Source organism: Sceloporus occidentalis, unplaced genomic scaffold, assembly GCF_023333645.1.
Source record: "Sceloporus occidentalis isolate IW3139 unplaced genomic scaffold, rSceOcc1.0.p SCAF_5, whole genome shotgun sequence".
In the NCBI taxonomy this organism is placed as follows: domain Eukaryota; kingdom Metazoa; phylum Chordata; class Lepidosauria; order Squamata; family Phrynosomatidae; genus Sceloporus; species Sceloporus occidentalis.
The window spans coordinates 141,003,876-141,022,052 of record NW_028316985.1 but is presented as its reverse complement, the minus strand read 5'-3'; the positions used below and the strand labels follow the sequence as shown (position 1 = coordinate 141,022,052).

The window sequence follows — 18,177 nt, the reverse complement described above, 5'->3', positions numbered from 1 at the left end:
TGAAACCAATCGCTATTCTTGCATTGTTATGTCTGTTTCTGGTACCAAATTTTCAGTTAAAGAAATAACATCCACGAGCACCTGTATTTCGTTAATTGAAGTATATCCCTAACAGAAGTTTATATGTTATCAGTATATTTTAAATGAATATGATTGACTATGAATGAATTAATTTCCATAAAAGTTAAATATGATACCAGAAAACTTAAGTGAAGAGGCAGGAAATAGCAAGCTGAACAGACGCATCATTTTGTACATGATAACGACAGCAAGGATTCTATATGCCAAATATTGGAAGAGTGACATTATTCCAACAAAAGAAGAATGGTTAAACAATCTTAACAAAACAATGCAGATGGATATTCTGACAGCGTTGTTGAAAGAAAAAAGACTCAAAGAAACAGAAAAAGAATGGTTGTGTGTGCAGAACTACAGCTGTAAACAATAGGGAATGCATGTCTTTACCAACTTAGTATTTGGATTGTTTGTGCTCTTTTTACCCTTCATATTCTAAGAATATATTTTTTTTATCAAGTGTCCCTACTCTTTGAGATATAAAATACTGTCAGTTTAAATATGGGGATATTGAATGGAAATTACAAAGAAGAAAACATATATATTATAATATTCTCTAAAATTCTCTGATACTACTAGTATTAGTTGATGCATCCACTTTTTACGAATCCCAATCTTATGCATAGAATGTTTAGGAATTATGACTCAACTTCGCTAGAGCAAGTACAGTATAGGATACTAGGAAGTGTTTAAGAGAATATGAAGAATTCTTACAAGATAGTTGTACAGTCGGCCCTTCTTATACACGGATTTTTTATACACGGATTCAAGCATACACGGTTTGAAAATGTTCCAAAACAGTATAAATTTACCTTGATTTCCCATTTTTATAAGGGACACCATTTTGCTATGTCATTATATTCAATGGGACTTGAGCATACACGGATTTTGTTATACACGGGGGATCTTGGAACCAAACCCCAGCGTATAACAAGGATCCACTGTATGTTATATGTGTTTGCTGATGTTAGTGTTTGGATTTGTATGTATATTGTATTGGCTTTGTCTGTTTATTTGCTTGTTTGTCTGTGTTGTCCGGTTATGTCGTTATTATTATGAATGTGAAAGCTGACCAGGCTAATATTTGTACTTTTCTATATTTCAATAAAAAATAAAGTTATATAAATACAGGTAGATAAATGCCATTTACTGATCCATTCCATTTATTTTACATCTCTTTTCTGACCTTAGTATCTACATGCTGAAATATGTTAGAATATTTTGCTTTGCTTGACCTGCCATTTCAAAACTTCACATTCATCCATGTATGGTACTATTAATTCATTCAGATTTCTAAACACTTCAGCATTTCAAGTACTTACAAGATGGTGTAGACACAAGAAAAAAATATGACATTAGTGTGAAATAATTCTTAAGCTAAACATGTAAAATAAACAGTACAAGTCTATGTGTCTATTAATAAAATCAGAAAAAATATCAATTAATCTAAAAAGGCTGCAGCTTTATTTTTTTTTTAAATCAAAAGATGGAAATGCATTATCCAAAGGGGTGAAGCAAACTCCACAAATACAAGACCACAGCAAAGAATGTGCCATACCTTCTAGCCAACATTTCTTAAAAATATGTCTTAGAGAGAGAGTCTAGACATGCATCTGAACTAAATTCTGTATCTTGCAACTAAGAGACATCTAGATTATGGCCATCATAAAACAGTTTTATACATAAGTATGCCCATAACACAGGCTTCTACAGTATCTGTCAACATCTGTTTCAGATGAATGGTAATTTATCTGAGCTGACTACATATAGTCTCTTGCAGAAGTTTTCAGCTCCCTTTGACTTTTCTACATTTAGTTGTTGAATAACGCAAAACTGAAATCGATTTAATTGGTATTGTTGCCATTTGATATATACAAGAAGATACTCAACACTGTCAAGGTATAAAAGACATTAAGTAAACAAAAATAAACTGTCACTAGTTATGTAAGTATTCAATCCCCCTCCTTTGGTGTGAAACACTTAAATAAGCTCTGGCGCACCCCACTGCTCCTGAAGCCATGAAAGTAGAGGAAGGGAATCCATCTTTATGCAATTTCAATGCCACATAACCTCAAAATAAATAAATAAATAAATAAATAAATAAATAAATAAATAAATAATAAATTTTATTTCTACCCCGCCCTTCCATAGAAATGATCAGGGCGGCTTACAAAATTATAAAAACATTACAATACAGGTTAAAAATTCAATAAGCAATTAAAACCATTACTACAAAAACAGGAACAGGAAACAATAAAGTAAGAGATACAAATATCAGGGGCAGAAGAAAAATGCAAAACGTTCCATCGATCCAGGGTCAGAAAGGAAAAAAAGGGGGCAGGAAAGATAGACAAACAAATTAAGGTGGGAAGGCCAGCCGGAATAGATATGTTTTCAGCTGTTTTTTAAAAACAGCTAATGAGGCGGCGGAGCGAAGCTCTGCAGGGAGCTTATTCCAAAGTAAAGGGGCAGCAGTAGTAAAAGCCCTCTGTGAGGTCCGAGTAAGATTAGACCTAGGGACCTCCAACAATTTAGTCCCAGATGTTCTGAGTGTGCGGGGTGGATTATGTGGGGAGAGGCGGTCCTCCAAGTACCCTGGGCCCAAGCCATTTAGGGCTTTATAGGTCAAAACCAACACCTTGTATTGAGCTCGGAAGCGAATAGGCAGCCAGTGAAGGTCTTTTAAGATAGGTGTTATATGGTCCGACCTGGAGCTACCAGCGACCAATCTGGCTGCCATATTCTGCACTAATTGCAGCTTCCGAGTTTGGTACAAGGGTTGCCCCATGTAGAGCGCGTTGCAGAAATCCAATCGAGAGGTTACCGAAGCATGTACAACAGATTCTAGGTCCTTTCGGTCCAGGTAGGGACGCAGCTGGCGTATCAGCCGAAGCTGATAACAGGCACTCCTGACCGTCGCATCCACCTGAGAAGTCAGCTGGAGCGATGAATCGAGGAGTACTCCCAAGCTGCGCACCGAGTCCTTCAGGGGGAGCGTGACCCCGTTCAGGGCCGGGTGACAGATCTCACCACCAGAAACCGGGGAGCCTATCACCAGTACTTCCGTTTTCCCTGGATTCACACTGAGTTTGTTCTCCCTCATCCAGCCCATTACTGACGCCAAGCAGGCATCTAGAGGAGAGATGCCATCCTTAGTTACTGCATCAGTCGGAGACATAGAGAAAATTATCTGGGTGTCATCAGCGTACTGATAACACCGCGCCCCATGTCTCCGGATGATCTCTCCCAGCGGCTTCATGTAAATGTTGAATAGCATAGGGGACAAAATCGCTCCCTGAGGGACACCAGATGTCAGGGCCCTCCTGTCGGAGCGACAGTCTCCCAGCTCCACCATCTGGGACCTACCCGAGAGGTAGGAACGGAACCACTGCAAAGCAGTGCCCCCGATTCCCAACTCCCTCAGGCGTCCCAGAAGGATACCATGGTCGATGGTATCGAAGGCCGCTGAGATGTCCAAGAGCACTAACAGGGACACGCTCCCCCTGTCCATGCCCAGACGGAGATCATCAACTAAGGTGACCATGGCAGTCTCAAATCCATAGCCCGCCCGGAAGCCAGTTTGAAATGGGTCCAGAAAATCGGTGTCGTCACCACTTTCTGGAAAACCCAGAGTTCACAAGATAACTGATCTAAACAAACTGCATCATGAAGACCAAGGAACTAACCAAAGAAAGTTCAGGAGAAAACTATACAATATAGAAGCACTGATCTTTTTTAATCCCATATATACTGTGTAGCCCTTATCTGAAAATCCAAAATCCCAAATGTTCCAAAATCCAAAAGGTGGGTGGTTGAGATAGTAACACCTTTGTTTTCTGATGCTTCGATGTATAAAAATTTTTCCCGCACAAAATTATTTTAAAATATTATATAAAATTACATTCAGACTATGTGTATAAGATGTATACAAAATATAACTGAATTTCATGTTTAGACTTGGGTCACATGTCCATATATTTCTCATTATATTTGTATATGCAAATATTCCAAAATGTGAAAAAATTCAAAACACTGAAACACTTCTGTTCCCAAGTATATCAAATAACCTGCACTATGAACATCCGCCAGAGCACTGCTAAAACCATTATTGCAAAATTGAAAGAAACTAGCTCAACCATGCTTCTGCTTTTCAAAATAGCCTGCCCACCAAAACTCACTGAGATGCAAAAGATGACCTTGTAAGGTTGCATGCAGCCTAAAGATCACACACTTGCCACTTATGTTCTAGCTCATTAAATCTTTTCCTCTGCCCAACAGAAGCTTTTCATGCTGCCAAGCAGGAGGCCTTTCCCGTTATTGCTTCTTTAGACTCCATTCACATAACCCACAGATCAAACCTAGGACCTTAATCAAAGGTCCAAATCACACTGCAGAAATAATCCAGTTTGAGAACACATCATCATCATCATCATTATTATTATTATTATTATTATTATATTTATTTGTATAGCGCCATAGGTTTTACATAGTGCTTTACAAAGGAGAGAAAGCAACAATCCAAAATAGAAACAAAAGCCTGCCTATGGCGCACAATCTAAAATCACAAACAAGATTATAAAATTTATAGACTAACTTGGTTAAGTGCTAGAGAATACTGGGGATTGTAGTTTATTGTGGCACCAGAGCTCTCTGACAGAAAAGGCTAACTGTCTCACAAAACTACAATTCCTAGAATTCCCTAGCATTGAGCCAGGATAGTTGAAGCAGTCTCCAACTGGATTATTTCTGCAGGGTGTTTTGGACCAAAGTATCTGGTCTACAGAGCCATGCAGGAAGCAGTTTTTGCTTCTAATTCCTGAAGAGATTCCAGCAGTTTTAATCTTACAAAAACAATACTTCTCTTCTGCCATTTATGGTGAAGTGCTTAAAGCTGTCAGAATCACATGGTGAGCCATTCATTCACTCAAACTGCTTGCCATGTGGAGCTGCCTTCCATATGGCTGTGTTTCAAACAGTCACCCACAGTTAGTTACATTGCTATGTGAAAACAGCTGCATGTTATGACCACAGTTCAGAGGCTCTTTCAAAGCAACTTTAGTGTGACACACATATCCTGTGAAGCAGATCTTCATCAGATAGAAGACAAGTATTTCTACACAGTGCATTAACTATAGAATTGATTTTCACTAGATGCATTAACAGTTTGTATATGATGCAGTGTATACAACATATGTTAGTGGGCTATGAAAAGATTAGAAAATTTATGGAAACTATCTATGGCTATAGTAAGGATAACTACAGATTACCTCAAGAATCAGAAGCTGTATGTCTGGAAAACACTGGTACAAGATACTATTGCACCTCATGTTCTGCTTAGCATCTTTTTGCCTACAGTGAGAACATAATGTTAGCCTAAGTAGGGCTTTCACCTACTCTAACATGACCATTATGTTCTTTTGACCACTGTGCAGATGAACATATTCTCATGTCTGGAAATATAACACAATTCATCTTCTTCACCACTATCACCCTTTTCCCAGACATCTGAATGCCTGATAACAGACCCAGTCACTCAAACAGAGAAAGTCGGTCATGAGCCAGTGTACTTCACCACAAATAATATTTTCATATAGTGAACACTGACATTTGACCAACAAATTACTAATACAGGTTGAGTCTCTCTTATCTCAACTCTTAAATGGACCAGGAGTGTTTTGGATTTTTTCAGATTTTGGAGATGAGACCTAAGTCTAAAGATGAAATTTATGTATCACCTGAAGGTATGTTACACATAATATTTCAAATAGTTCTGTGCATGAAACTTTTTATTCACTGAATCATCTGAAAGCAAAGATGTCACTCCCTCAGCCACCTATTTGGACAGTTTTAGATGTTGAAGTATTTCAGATTTCAAAATTCCAAAATACTTTGCATCATATACATCAGTTTGAGGAAAAGGGAAAATCTAGAGAGTCAAAGCTGCACAAAGTAGGAAAGAGAAGGAGGGAAGAGACTGCTAAACAAAAACTGGCAGATAGCAAATGGAAAGAGGTTTTAAGGGATACTTCCGACCTCTATGTACACTAACATGTGGCACCCACTGTGAAAAATATATGTTTCTGAACCATGCATACCACAAGGGATCAGAAAACATGGGCAAAACACAAGATATCCCAAATGAGATAATTGAGAGCTACTTCATGTAGTATTTTCTTGATCAGGTATTCCAGAGGACTATGGAATCAAAGCCATTCTTAAATTAAAAAGGAGTCTTATGCCATCTTAAAAGTTAATAAATATATAACAGCCTAAGCTTTCATGATCTGGATTCCATGAAAGTTTACACTATAGTAATTTCATTACTGTCTAGATTTTGAAATGCCACCAGACATTGTTTTTTTCCTGCAACAGATTTAACATAGGTACCACTCCAGAAATTACTTGAGAAGACCAGTTTCCAAACCAAAGGCCTGAAACACACAAGCCAAATGACATGGATTCCAACCACATTCAGATAGGATCCACTCATTTTCAGGATAGCAACAGCGGCCTAGATCAAGGCCAGGCTCATACAGTTGCCACAGCCCAGGCAAAGCCACACACCACTCTTTCGAGACCAACCGGTTTAGGCCAAGAAGATAAAATGATTCATCCACAAAAAACACATACAATAAATGTACTTAATAGTCTTGGAAGTGACATTCATTTCAACAAAATTCACTTCTAGATGTTCTTCCGGGGGGGGGGGGGGGGGGGAATGATCCTAGAATCCCAGCAAAAGGGATTACCAGGTAGTCTCCAATGCACCTTTTCTAGACAAGGGTCTGGAATATGTAGTAAGGTCTCCCAGCTTCACAAATTTCTGACTGAGCTGAATTATCTAAATATATTTCAGTGTGGTGTTAGCCTTGGATATGGACTGGAGATAGCTTTGGTCACCTTGGTGTATGCCTTGTGCCAGGAAGTATACAGAGTAAATATGCCCCTACTGATTCTGCTGGATGCTGAATAGCTTTTGATATGATGGGCCATGGTATCCTTCTTAGCCACCTCTCTGTGAAGAGACCTGGAAGTAATGTTCTACACTGGCTCCACCTCTTCTTGGTGGGATGCACTCACAAGTCACTAGGGGATTACTATTCCAATACCCTCAGTTGGCTGCTATGGTCCCTCAGGCCTGAATTTTGCCTCTGTGCTCTTTAACATAAATATGAAACAAATAAGAAGTTTCCAGACCTTTGTTATTCAGTGTCACCAGTATGATAGTGTCACCAGAATGATGATGACACCCAGCTCTCTCTGCTTACCATCAAATTCCAAGAAAGTGTTTTGGTATTAAATGTCTGCAGTCAAGAATGGACTAGATGGGGGAGGAAGGAACCTGGACAGAGAAATGTTAGGCCAGTGGTGGCGAACCTATGGCACAAGTGCCAGAGGTGGCACTCAGAGCCCTCTCTGTGGGCACACGCACCATCATCCCAACACAGAGTTCACTAGAGTTTGTCACTAGAAAGCCAGAGGGATGTGGCACTTTGCGATGTGGGTTTGGGGTTGTAGTTCAGGCACTCGGTCTCTAAAAGGTTCGCCATCACTGCGGTAGGCAGAACAAAGTGGAAGACAGACATCAAAATTAGACAAACAGCTGGGACAACAGAGAAGAACAACAGGCTTACACATTGAGAGAGACAAGAGGAGAGGAAGCGAAGAAGCAGTCACAGAAAAGAAAAGAGAAGAACAAAGACAGAGCCAAGAGGTGAGGGCAGAAATAGAGAGAGTTGGAACAAAGAAGGCTGTGGACTGAGAATGAAGAGGAGTGTGCAGAGTGTAGTGGACAGAACAGGCTGGCAATTTGAGCCAGCTCTCCGGCGGCATGGCAATGGCACACCACACACCCTGACTCCACGCCCAATCCAGCGTCAAGCCACCCACCTGACCAAACGGCACACAGCATTGAGGTGTTCCCGTGGTGCAGTGGCTGGATGCCGTATGCCACAGGAGCACAAAAGAACCATGGTGGCAGCGAAATCAGTGCTTCTTTTCCAGCCCCAAAAGAAGCGGCATTTTGCCACTCCTTTTCAGGCCAGAAAAATGATGAATTGGGGCTGCAGACGGAAGTTGCCGTGGCCCCGATCTGTCACTCAAAGGGGCAATGCAGAGTTGCTCCTTCGGGGCAGTCTGTTTTGCCCCTAGATTGGGACAGGTGGAGTGGGACAGAGTTACAACAAAGGCATGAGAGGTGGGAAGAGAAGACCAAAGGACAATGAAGTACAGTGTGCCCGCGCCATACGCGGGCGCGCCATACGCAGCCTTGAGCATACGCGCTCAAGCCACGGGGCGCGCGCAGGGCGGAAGGGGCGGCGCGTCCCATTCAATTGAATGGGAGCCCGCGCCCACGCCGCCATGCCGCCGCACACGAGCCCCATTGTTTCCAATGAGGCTCGAGCATAGGCGGAATTCGCCTTACGCGGAGGGATCCGGAACGGATCCCCCGCGTAAGGCGAGGACGGACTGTAGTGGAAGATGGCATGGGGACCAAAGGGGACACAGAAACAATCTGAAATCAGAAAGGCAACCATGAGGCTGAATATGGGCTGATAAGAGGTGTGGTAAGTGGGCATATATGAAGAGGAATAGCCAGGTGGTGTTGTGGCCGCAGTTAGAGACAATGAAAAAGTGGAGTGGGAAAGTTCTGAGAAAGTCTTGTGTAATTGAGGAAAGGAGCAAAATACTTAGCCTGGGTCCCTATTTCTGGAAGAAGAGTGCATTCTGTAATTTTCTGTTGTCTTCCAAGCGGGAAGTACCTTAGTTGTTGTTATTCTTGGAATGCCTGTCTGGGTCGGAAACCCTCAACCTCTTGCTGCTGACAGAAATAAAACTCTCTTATTTGTACTGAACTGCTTTGAAGTGAGCAAGATCCTATGGCTCTCCAAGTCAGAACCTGTCCTAGTACTGTGGCAGGAATGGGCAGAGTCACAGCTGCCTTTGGAGAGTGTTCAGAAACTTCAACAGTTTTGAGATGTTGTAGCTAGCCTGCTGACTGGGAATAGTTACACAGAACATGTAAATTCCATCTTACAAATTTTATTTTCCAGTTTTGGGGGGAAGAGAAATGGAATTTTCCAGAAAATGAAAAACACATTATTAACATCTCTGAAATATTAAAAGTAGAATTCATTCAGAGTATAGCAACAAAATAAACCTTTTTTAAAAAATGTATTTTCTAGAAATGGAACTAAAAGGTTCTTAACTATGAGATACACATTGTTTTTAGCAGTTAAGAGGAATAGTAAAAAAAATTAAAAACAGAAAACATGAACTTATCAAACAAGAAAGTAATTTTGTTTCCCCTCATTTTCCATATGTCCATCAGCCATAATACACTCATTTCCATAAAAATGGAAACCAAGACCATTAGTTGTAAGGATATGATACCACAGATAATCTTTAGAAATCATTTTTGGTAAATATGTGAACACCTTATCTTAAACATTTTATTCATTAATTTAAAAGAAAATACACCATAGTTTCCATTTATCCAGAATAAAGGGGGGGAAACATTTTTTTAAATGGGACTGCTTACTGAATTTTTGAATAGCTGAACTTTTTAAACCTTTCTACTACAAACTGTTTTAATTGTACTATTTTGAACTTCATTATAAGCTGCCTTTGGTTCCCATGTTGAGAGAAAGATGGGATATAAATTAAATGCATAGGTCTATGATTTAAGTTCTGTACATCACCAGAAGCCTGAATATGAATCTAATGAAACATGACATACAGTAAGACAGTCTGATGGGTTAGAAAACATGAACATGATTATTAAAATATAATTTGCAACAGGCAGAACAATTCCAGAATAGTATTAACACCTCAAAAACTGTACTGTCTACTATAAAATCCCCAGGCAGTAATACACCCGTCTAACTACAACCAGTTTTTTAAATATCTGCTTTGCACACTACAATTACACCATTAGAAAATGTTTAAAACATTTGTACCATTGCATATCTTCAGAGGAGCCAGTGTGATTCGAATGTTGGACTACGTCTCTGGAGACCGGGTTCAATTCCCAGCTCGGCCATGGAACCTACTGGGTGACCTTGGGCAAGTCACATTCTCTTAGCCTCAAAGGAAAGCAATGGCAAACCTCCTCTGAAGAAACTTGCCAAGAAAACCCCATGATAGGTTCATCATAAAGCAGAAATGACTTGAAGGTGCACACAACAACAACTACAACTTGTGCACCAAGTTTTGGTGATAGATCTCAAGATAGCAGGATAGCAACACTTGAAGTCTAGCCACCTACATATGAAAGCATATGACAATAATTCAGTCTACCAGTCCTTACAATCACCACAGTGAAGTGAGGGAAAATTCTCTCAGATGCTATACACAAATTCTCCTACTATGGAATCCCCGGGCAATAGTAGACAACTTCAGCTGTATATTGGTTGCTGTCTGCATCAAAGATACTGTGCTCTGAGTCTACCATGTCTGAACTAACCAGGTTCATAAATCAGTAATATTCTAGTTTCTCATGAACTGCATTTGATCTTAAAATTAAGTAAAACCCTAACCAGACACTGCTGATTTTAATGGAACTTTCTTCCAGTGTTTAAAAGTAGATGTGAGAATCATACAACCCTCCTGATGTGGTTGGACTGCAGCTCCCAGTAGTCCTACCTGCCATAACAAATGGTGAAAATGCTAGCAGCAGGAGTACAAAGACAGCCCGAGGGCAACATGAATCCCACCCTTGATTTAGAAGGCATCACCTCACTCACTTATTTTAAATTCCAATAAATTCAATGTGGCTGGCTCCTATGTACAAGTAGGTACCATTGCCAAACAATACAATGCTATTCTGATTTAATTATTTAATTTATGCCCCACCTTTCTCCTGGTCTGGGACCCAATGTGGCTTACAACAAATTAGTCTTGGTCTTGACAGGTGCCAAGCATCAGTCTGAAAGAGAATCTGTTCATTTTGCAACCTGGTGATGTTTGCGTACACAGGTGCTGAATACCTCCTGACACAAGCTCATAAAAACAACAACCAGCAGTTCCACAAGCACAATATCCTACAGCAGTGATGGCAAACCTATGGCACGCGTGCCAGAGGTGGCATTCAGAGCCCTCTCTGTGGGCAGACATGCTGTCACCCTAGCAGCGAGTTTGCCAGAGTTTCTTACTAGAAAGCCAGAGGGATGTGGCACTTTGCAATAAATAAGTGGGGTCTGGGTTGCAGTTTGGGCACTCAGTCTGTAAAAGGTTCACCATCACTGTCCTATCGGATCCTGGTATGTGTATGTCACTACAAAGTAACTGTTTTTCCTAATTCACCAAGACTTTAAGGAAAATGATACGATTAGTCAAACATTCAAAAACACAAAGACAACCTATTGGAACAATCTATAACTCCAGAACTGAAGTTTATTCACATATTTTATGCTGAGCACAAAAAATATTCTGAAACACCTGAAACAGAGGAAGAAAAGAAATTTACACACCAGAATACTAGCAATCAGTCTACATATTCACAAGATCATCTCCAAAGCTTGATTCCTTAAATTAGTTGTAATTTTCAAGAGAGTTTAGTGAAAGCTGGAGATAACACTTAACATTAAAGTGCACTGAAAGTTTAGATAATTTTCAATACAACTTTTTATGTTTCTGCTGTAGTATAAGAAGTACGTTCTATAGAGTGTTTACAAGGAGATCTTGCCTTTTCAAACATTTGGGCACCCAGTGTAACTGAACAAGGTCTACCCTGGTCTGGTCTGGTCCAGTCCAGCAGCAGCCCACCTGAAACGAAGAATGGCCCCACATCAAAACAGCACCTAGTCACTTCAAGATATAGTGCATGGACTAGAGTATCTGAACTACTTTCAGTATGCAAAGGGATCTTGTAGTACCTTTCAGAGCAACTTAAAAAGAGAAGTTGGTAGCATGAGCTTTCATAGACTTGAGCCTACTTCCTCAGATGCATCTTTTAGGCTGAGCACAAAGAATATTCTGAAACACATGAAACAGAGGAAGAAATTAAATTTGCACACCAAAGTACTAGCAATCAGCCTACATATTGACAAGATCATCTCTAAAGCATGGAAGAAGTAGGCTTAAGTTACAAAAAGTTCATGCTACCAACTTCTCTTTCAGTTAGTCAATGCTACAAGACCCCTTTGCATGGCTGTGTCTTTGTAAATCACTTTCTGTTGATGAGAAAAAGAGGGGGAGAGAGAAAGAGACAGACTCAGGGAGCAAATTCCATGTCCAAACTTATTGCATTAGCTCTATTGACCCGTTCCCTTCTCATTGAGCTACCCAACAAATCTATATAAAGTCCTCTCAAGATACACCAATTGCTTCCGCCTGAACCCCAAGAGCCGAGGGCGGGAGGGAAGGGAAAGGAGAGCTGCTGTATATACTCAACTATATGTTGACCTCATGTCAAGGGCAGGTTTTGGGGCCCAAATTACGGATTTTGATATGACGTGCAGATAAGTCGAAGGTAAACCTCAGGGGCACGAAAGAAAGGATATAAAGGATGAAGCAAAGGAAAACAATGCCAAAGAACTTACCAAATTACAGCAGACATAACTGTACTCACACTAAAGGCTGGATGGCTGAGAGACTAGAGGGGAGCGGCCAGTGCTTCCAGCGCAGATTACCCTCTTGACTTTCACCAGGGGATGGTTCATTTTTTTTTAATCAGAGTAAAAAGGCAGTACTCACACTGTGAATAACTCAACTCAGGTTTTGGGGGTCAATTTTTGACTAAAATCTCTAGTCTTATACATGAATAAGCCCATAAATTTTAGTTTAAAAAAATTCACCTAAAAAACCTGAGTCAACTTATCCACCAGTCAATTAGCTATAGTCATGTATAAGTATTTACAGTAGATGGCTAACTTACCTATGGATAAGTTTAGGGTTTTTTATTTATTTAATGTTTGTATTATGTTATTTACAAGGCACATTACATTCTACTATCCTGCAAACATTGTTTTAACAACAGGAAACCATCTTCAAAAATAAAATTGTTATTTTATATACAATATTTGTAGTTTGTTAAGTTTTCTTAGAGTTTCCTTCCTCAGTGACATTTGATCATGTGACTGATTTCTATACATTATTTTTACTTCCGTTAACAGTAATTGTGATGATAACTGCAGTATTTGTAGTGCTGATTTTATTAACTACTAAGGCTAATGAAAAGGGCTTTGTTAGGCTTTAATCCTCTATTATTTGCATCTTTCTTTAAATATTTTGTGATCGTTTCCCATTCTTTTTCTATGGATTCTTCTGATTGTTCATGTATTAGCTGTGTTAATCTGTCTATTTCAATCACATCATGTAATATAAATAGCCAGTCATCTTGTTTTGGCATGTTTTCAGTCTTCCAATTTTGTGCTAAAAGTCATCTTGCTGCAGTTTATCATATTCAGTAGATAAAGGTAAAGGTAGCCCCTTGCCATGAATGTCTAGCTGTAGCCGACTGTAGGGGTGGTGCTCATCTCTGTTTCTAAGCCAGCGTTGTCCAAGGACTGCTCAGGTGAGCATGTGGCCAGCATGACTGCACTGAAATTGTTACCTTCCCAATGAGAAGCAGTAATTATCTATCCACTTGCATTTGCATGCTTTTGAACTGCTAGGTTGGCAGAAGCTGGGACTAATGACAGGCGTTCACCCCATCATGCAGCACCCGGGCATCGAACTGCCAACCTTTGTATCAGTAGATACAAACTATCAAAAAGCATTTGAAATATTTTTTATAGTATTTCAATAAGCACACACAACCGTTTGCACTAAAACATTCACTACTATATTTTTAAAAAACCAAAAAAAACCCTTGAATTCTTTTATTTTCTCAACTCTCTTCCATTTGTTTTTTTCCCTTCTTTTACCCCTTTTGTTTCCTTTCCATTATCCTTCCTATCTAACCACACACTTCTTTCCCTTCTTCACTTCTCTTCTCTTCATTCCTCAACCTCTCTCAAATCTTCCCCATCTTCTATTCTCTCATTTCAATTCCTCCTCCTTTCCTATCACCTACACATTCCACAAAGCATCAAAATTTGAGGGAAAATTACTCGAAGATGGAGTTCGGTTGGCACGTCTCTCTCACACACACACACACACCCTGCTAACGGATGACAAAGATATACAAAAACACCAACAACGGATGACAGAAACGTCAAACGGCGAAAGGAACACGGTATCTGCTGCTTACTTTGTTTTTATTGTATGATAATTGGTATTATTTTAGAGATACTTTAATCATGTAACGCTGTCGTCGTTTTATAGATTGTACACCTCTTGGCAGGTTTTTCTCTTCTTATTTTATAAATGTGACCCTTGCTACGTAAAGCAATGTGCAAAGTTTGCAGCACTCTATAAATAAATGTTAATAATAATAACACTTGCCCCTCAATCTTGGCTAGGGTTTGGGGCACAAGACCCACGTGAATCTGGAAAAACTGCAAATAACAAAAAGACTACGTTTAGGTCCTCCGGTCCAACTCTGTGGTCAACGGCCAACAAACACCGGCCACAGAACTGCACTGGAGGAGCTACAAATGCCACTTTGAGTCAGTCAGCCCCAGAGTTGCACCGGAGGACCTAGATATTCCAAGAGAGAGCATATTAATCGAATCTGCGAACGATGAAAATAATCAAATCCACAGATATCAAAGCCGCCAATATCGAGGGACGAGTCTAGTAATAATAATAAAAACAATATCGTGTTTAGTGGGATTGCAAGTAAATTGGAAAGAAGTGCACAAACCGTATGTTCAATGTAAGCTAGGACATTTATTTACTTATTTGCATGTGGAGCTGCAGCACATGCTCCCAGAAGTGAGTTTACTCAGGTTTTGGGGGTCTCTGTAAAGAAAAAAACCCCTAACATGTCTAAGCTCATTCATGAGCTTCTAGAGTACTTCCCCAGGAGGCCGAAGAAAAGGAGGGTCACTTAGTGCAGCAGACCGTGCAGAGCTCCCTGCAACGTGAGGCGCATAGGAAACGAGAGGCAGGGCTCCAGCTTCCATCCTCCAGCATCCCTCCATCCCCAACCGCTTCCCCGCCCCACAAAGAAGAAGAGGAGGAGGAGGAGGGTTTCCCCAGCCCCAGGTGGAGACAGGGCTGCATCCACACTGGAGAAATAGCCCGGTTTGCCAGCGCTTTAACTCTCTTCTGGCTCAAGGCCCTGGAATTCTGGGAGGAGGAGGAGAAGGATGGCCGAATGGAGGACCTCCGAGGCAAAAGGGAAAAAGCGGAGGCCGTGTCAGTCTGGAGAGAGACTGGCTGGAAGGAAGGGGTTGGCAGCAGGCGCTTTCCTAGGCTTCAGTCCACTGATGCCGATGATGATGGCATCTGAGGAGGCAGACTTGAGCCGAGGAAAGTTCCTACTGCCAACCTCTTCCTTCCAGTCAAGATCCCTCTACAGTTACTACTAGGAGCCGAGGCATTGATTATGATTACATCCAAATGCATCTGAGGAAGTAGACTGGAGTCTAGGGAAGCTCAGGCTGCCAACCTCTTTCCTCGAGTGAGTCCCAAAGGTGCTGCAAGGTCTCTGTGTTCCAAACGGAGGGCGTTTGGGGAGAGAAGGTTGCAGAGAAGGGCACATGGCTCCTGGGGCTGGAAAGGAGGACTGCTGTGCTGGGAAAGAGGACTCTCACTCACTTACTTCGGGAGCCAGAGCCACCGGAGCTGGAGCAGCGAGGCCCGGCTGGGTTTCCCTCTGGAGCCTGGGACGCAGCCGCCTCAGCCTCAGCCTCAGCCTCAGCCTCCTCCTCCACCGCCGCCGCCGCTTCCCCCCGGGGCCTGTCCGGCCACCCTCGTCCTGGGAGGGGGAGGCGGCGAGTGGGTCTGGCCAAGGCCCGGGCTCTCATACACTCCCGCGGCGGAGGGCGCTGCTAGGGCCCCGGACGGGAGAAGGAGGAGGAGGAGGAGGAGGCTTCCGCCAGGCCCCTCAGCGCCGCTCCCGGGCCCCTGCAGCCTCCGCAGCCGCCGCCGCCGCCGCCTCCGCTCGCAGGCATCGGGGTGACGGAGCCGCTCCGGAGCCAAGCCGTAGGAGCCACGAGGCAGAGCGGCGGCGGGTGGTTGGTCGCCTGCTTCCTCCCTCTCTCCTCGCTCGCTCTCACAGGAAAAGAAGAAGGGACGGCGGCGCGGGAAAATGACGCCCGCCGTCACCAGGCAACAAGAGCTCTCTCCTCTCAATCGCTCCCTTTTTTCCTCCTTTTCTTTTTTTCCGTCGCGAAGTGATGACGCAACAGGGCTGCTACTACGCTAAGAGCGCCGCTCCCAGAGAATGGACTCTCTCCAGAGAGAGAGAGAGAGAGAGAGAGAGAGAGAGCGGGGCTAATCCGATTGGAGGAGGATAAAAGAGCGGCGGGCCAATCACGGCCCCTGGTTTCGCGCAGGCGCAGTGGGAAGATTTTTTTTGCCTCAGTCATAAGTTTGAGAGAAGGCGGTTCGAGGGTTGGGCAACGACGACGATTCTAGAGTCTCGGGTTCGAATCCCGGCTCGGCCATGTTAAAAACAATAATTATTATTATTATTTTAATATTCTAATAACAATAATAAAATATTTAATATATTTTAAGTATATTAAGCTGCTTTAAGTATCCCAGCTTCTTTTTGCTCTAGTTTTTAGCCCCAGAGACAGAGCACAACTTTGTTTTGCTTTCCACCCGCTTTTGCCCATGCATGGTCTAAACACACCGCCTTCAAAGAGGTTAGAAGCTGCTTTATTTGGCCAGTGCAGACTGCCCTGGAGAGAAAAGTCCGTACAAAATCTTTCAAGCCATTCAATTAGTTTCACCAGCTTTCAGTGACAGGATACTGTAGTCATAAGTAACATGGATTAAAAAACGCTAACAGTGTTTTTTAATATCCTTTTCCTCTCCTCAACCAGTTTTTCTGGAGCTGCCTCTGGGCAAATGTACGTTACCCCACCCTAGCTACACTATGGCACTGTAATGTACTACAATTGTCTGGATGCCTATCTGGTCATTATGTTCAACTTGTATCTTTGTTATCCCATATAGTCTCATCAAAAGGAAGTTAAACCTGCCAAGGCTCAACAATTCAATTGCACAGAGAACAAGAGATCATAAAAGGCTATAGGTTAATGTAATTAATTTCAAGTGTTCCAAGAATTTTATTACCTTTATAAAAGCCAGCTTTACAACAACCCTGTAATGTAGGCAAGTATTATTACATCTATATTACACTTGGTTGATCAAGGCAGAAGACAGAAATTGCAGAAGAAGAAAAAGAATAATTAATTTGTAGCTGGGATTCAGTTTGAATCAACAACTGGCCAGTACACATTCTGATGTATTTTAAATATTTGTTTGTTACGTAATATTTTTCCTACAGAAGCTGAATTTCCTCCTTAGGTGACTTACAATATATGAAATTGTGTGTTTATATAATTTTAAGCTGCACAATGATCTCATGGATTCCAGGTCAATACATAAATATAATTAAAATAAGATAATACAGTTAAACAATACTTATCAGAAGAAAGCAGTAAGGAAAAACAAGAAAAGATGTCAAATCAGCAATTAATTAATTAATTTATTTATTTATTTTTGCGAATTAAAATACATTGGCAAAGAAAAAGGTTTTGAGACCATGCTGAAATATATGTTTGCTTATTCGTCCTGATAAGAGGTGGTTAGGACACAGCAATGAGATGTTCCTTCAGTAGCAGAGAGTAATTCACGGGGCACAGCACTGACAGTAGCCATCATTCGTATAACGCTCCAAAACTACTGTTCAAAAAGGAGGGACCCAAATCTGCACAGTTTCCCAAGAAGGCCAATTCTAATTGTCTGAACAGATAGGCCAAAATAAAGCTGCTTTGAGCCACTTTGGAAGTGTGCTGCTTAAATGATGCATGTCTCCTAAGAGGCTGGAAGCCATGCCAAAGCCACACTCCAGTCCTAAGGACTGGAGCACAGCTTTGGTGCAGCTTGTGGCCTCTTAAGATGTGTGTATCAGTTAAACAGCATACCTCCAAAGTTACCTGAAGCAGATTTATTTTGTTCAGGCTCCCCAGCCTGGAGCTGCTGGAGCTAATCCTTCCTCATTGCTTTTAGTGTGTGTATATGTGTCCAGTGAGCAGA

At 41.6% G+C, this 18,177-nt stretch overlaps 1 protein-coding gene across 3 annotated transcripts in view; it reads right to left on the bottom strand.

Annotated features, from left to right (window-relative positions):
* FBXW7 (F-box and WD repeat domain containing 7) overlaps window positions 1–15,798 on the bottom strand; it is a 162,684-nt gene extending 146,886 nt beyond the window's left edge. Inside the window, exon 1 of one of the 3 annotated variants that reach the window (XM_089525678.1) lies at window positions 15,728–15,798. Coding sequence is in view for 1 of the 3 variants with exons in the window: in XM_089525677.1 (XP_089381803.1) it covers window positions 10,035–10,037 (3 nt within the window). In the remaining 2 variants the exon portion in view is untranslated. Of the gene's footprint in view, window positions 1–10,034; window positions 10,054–11,951; window positions 12,046–15,727 lie in introns of those variants that run through there. The other 2 variants (XM_089525679.1, XM_089525677.1) reach the window with 2 other exon arrangements.
* Window positions 15,799–18,177: the final 2,379 nt, after the last annotated feature.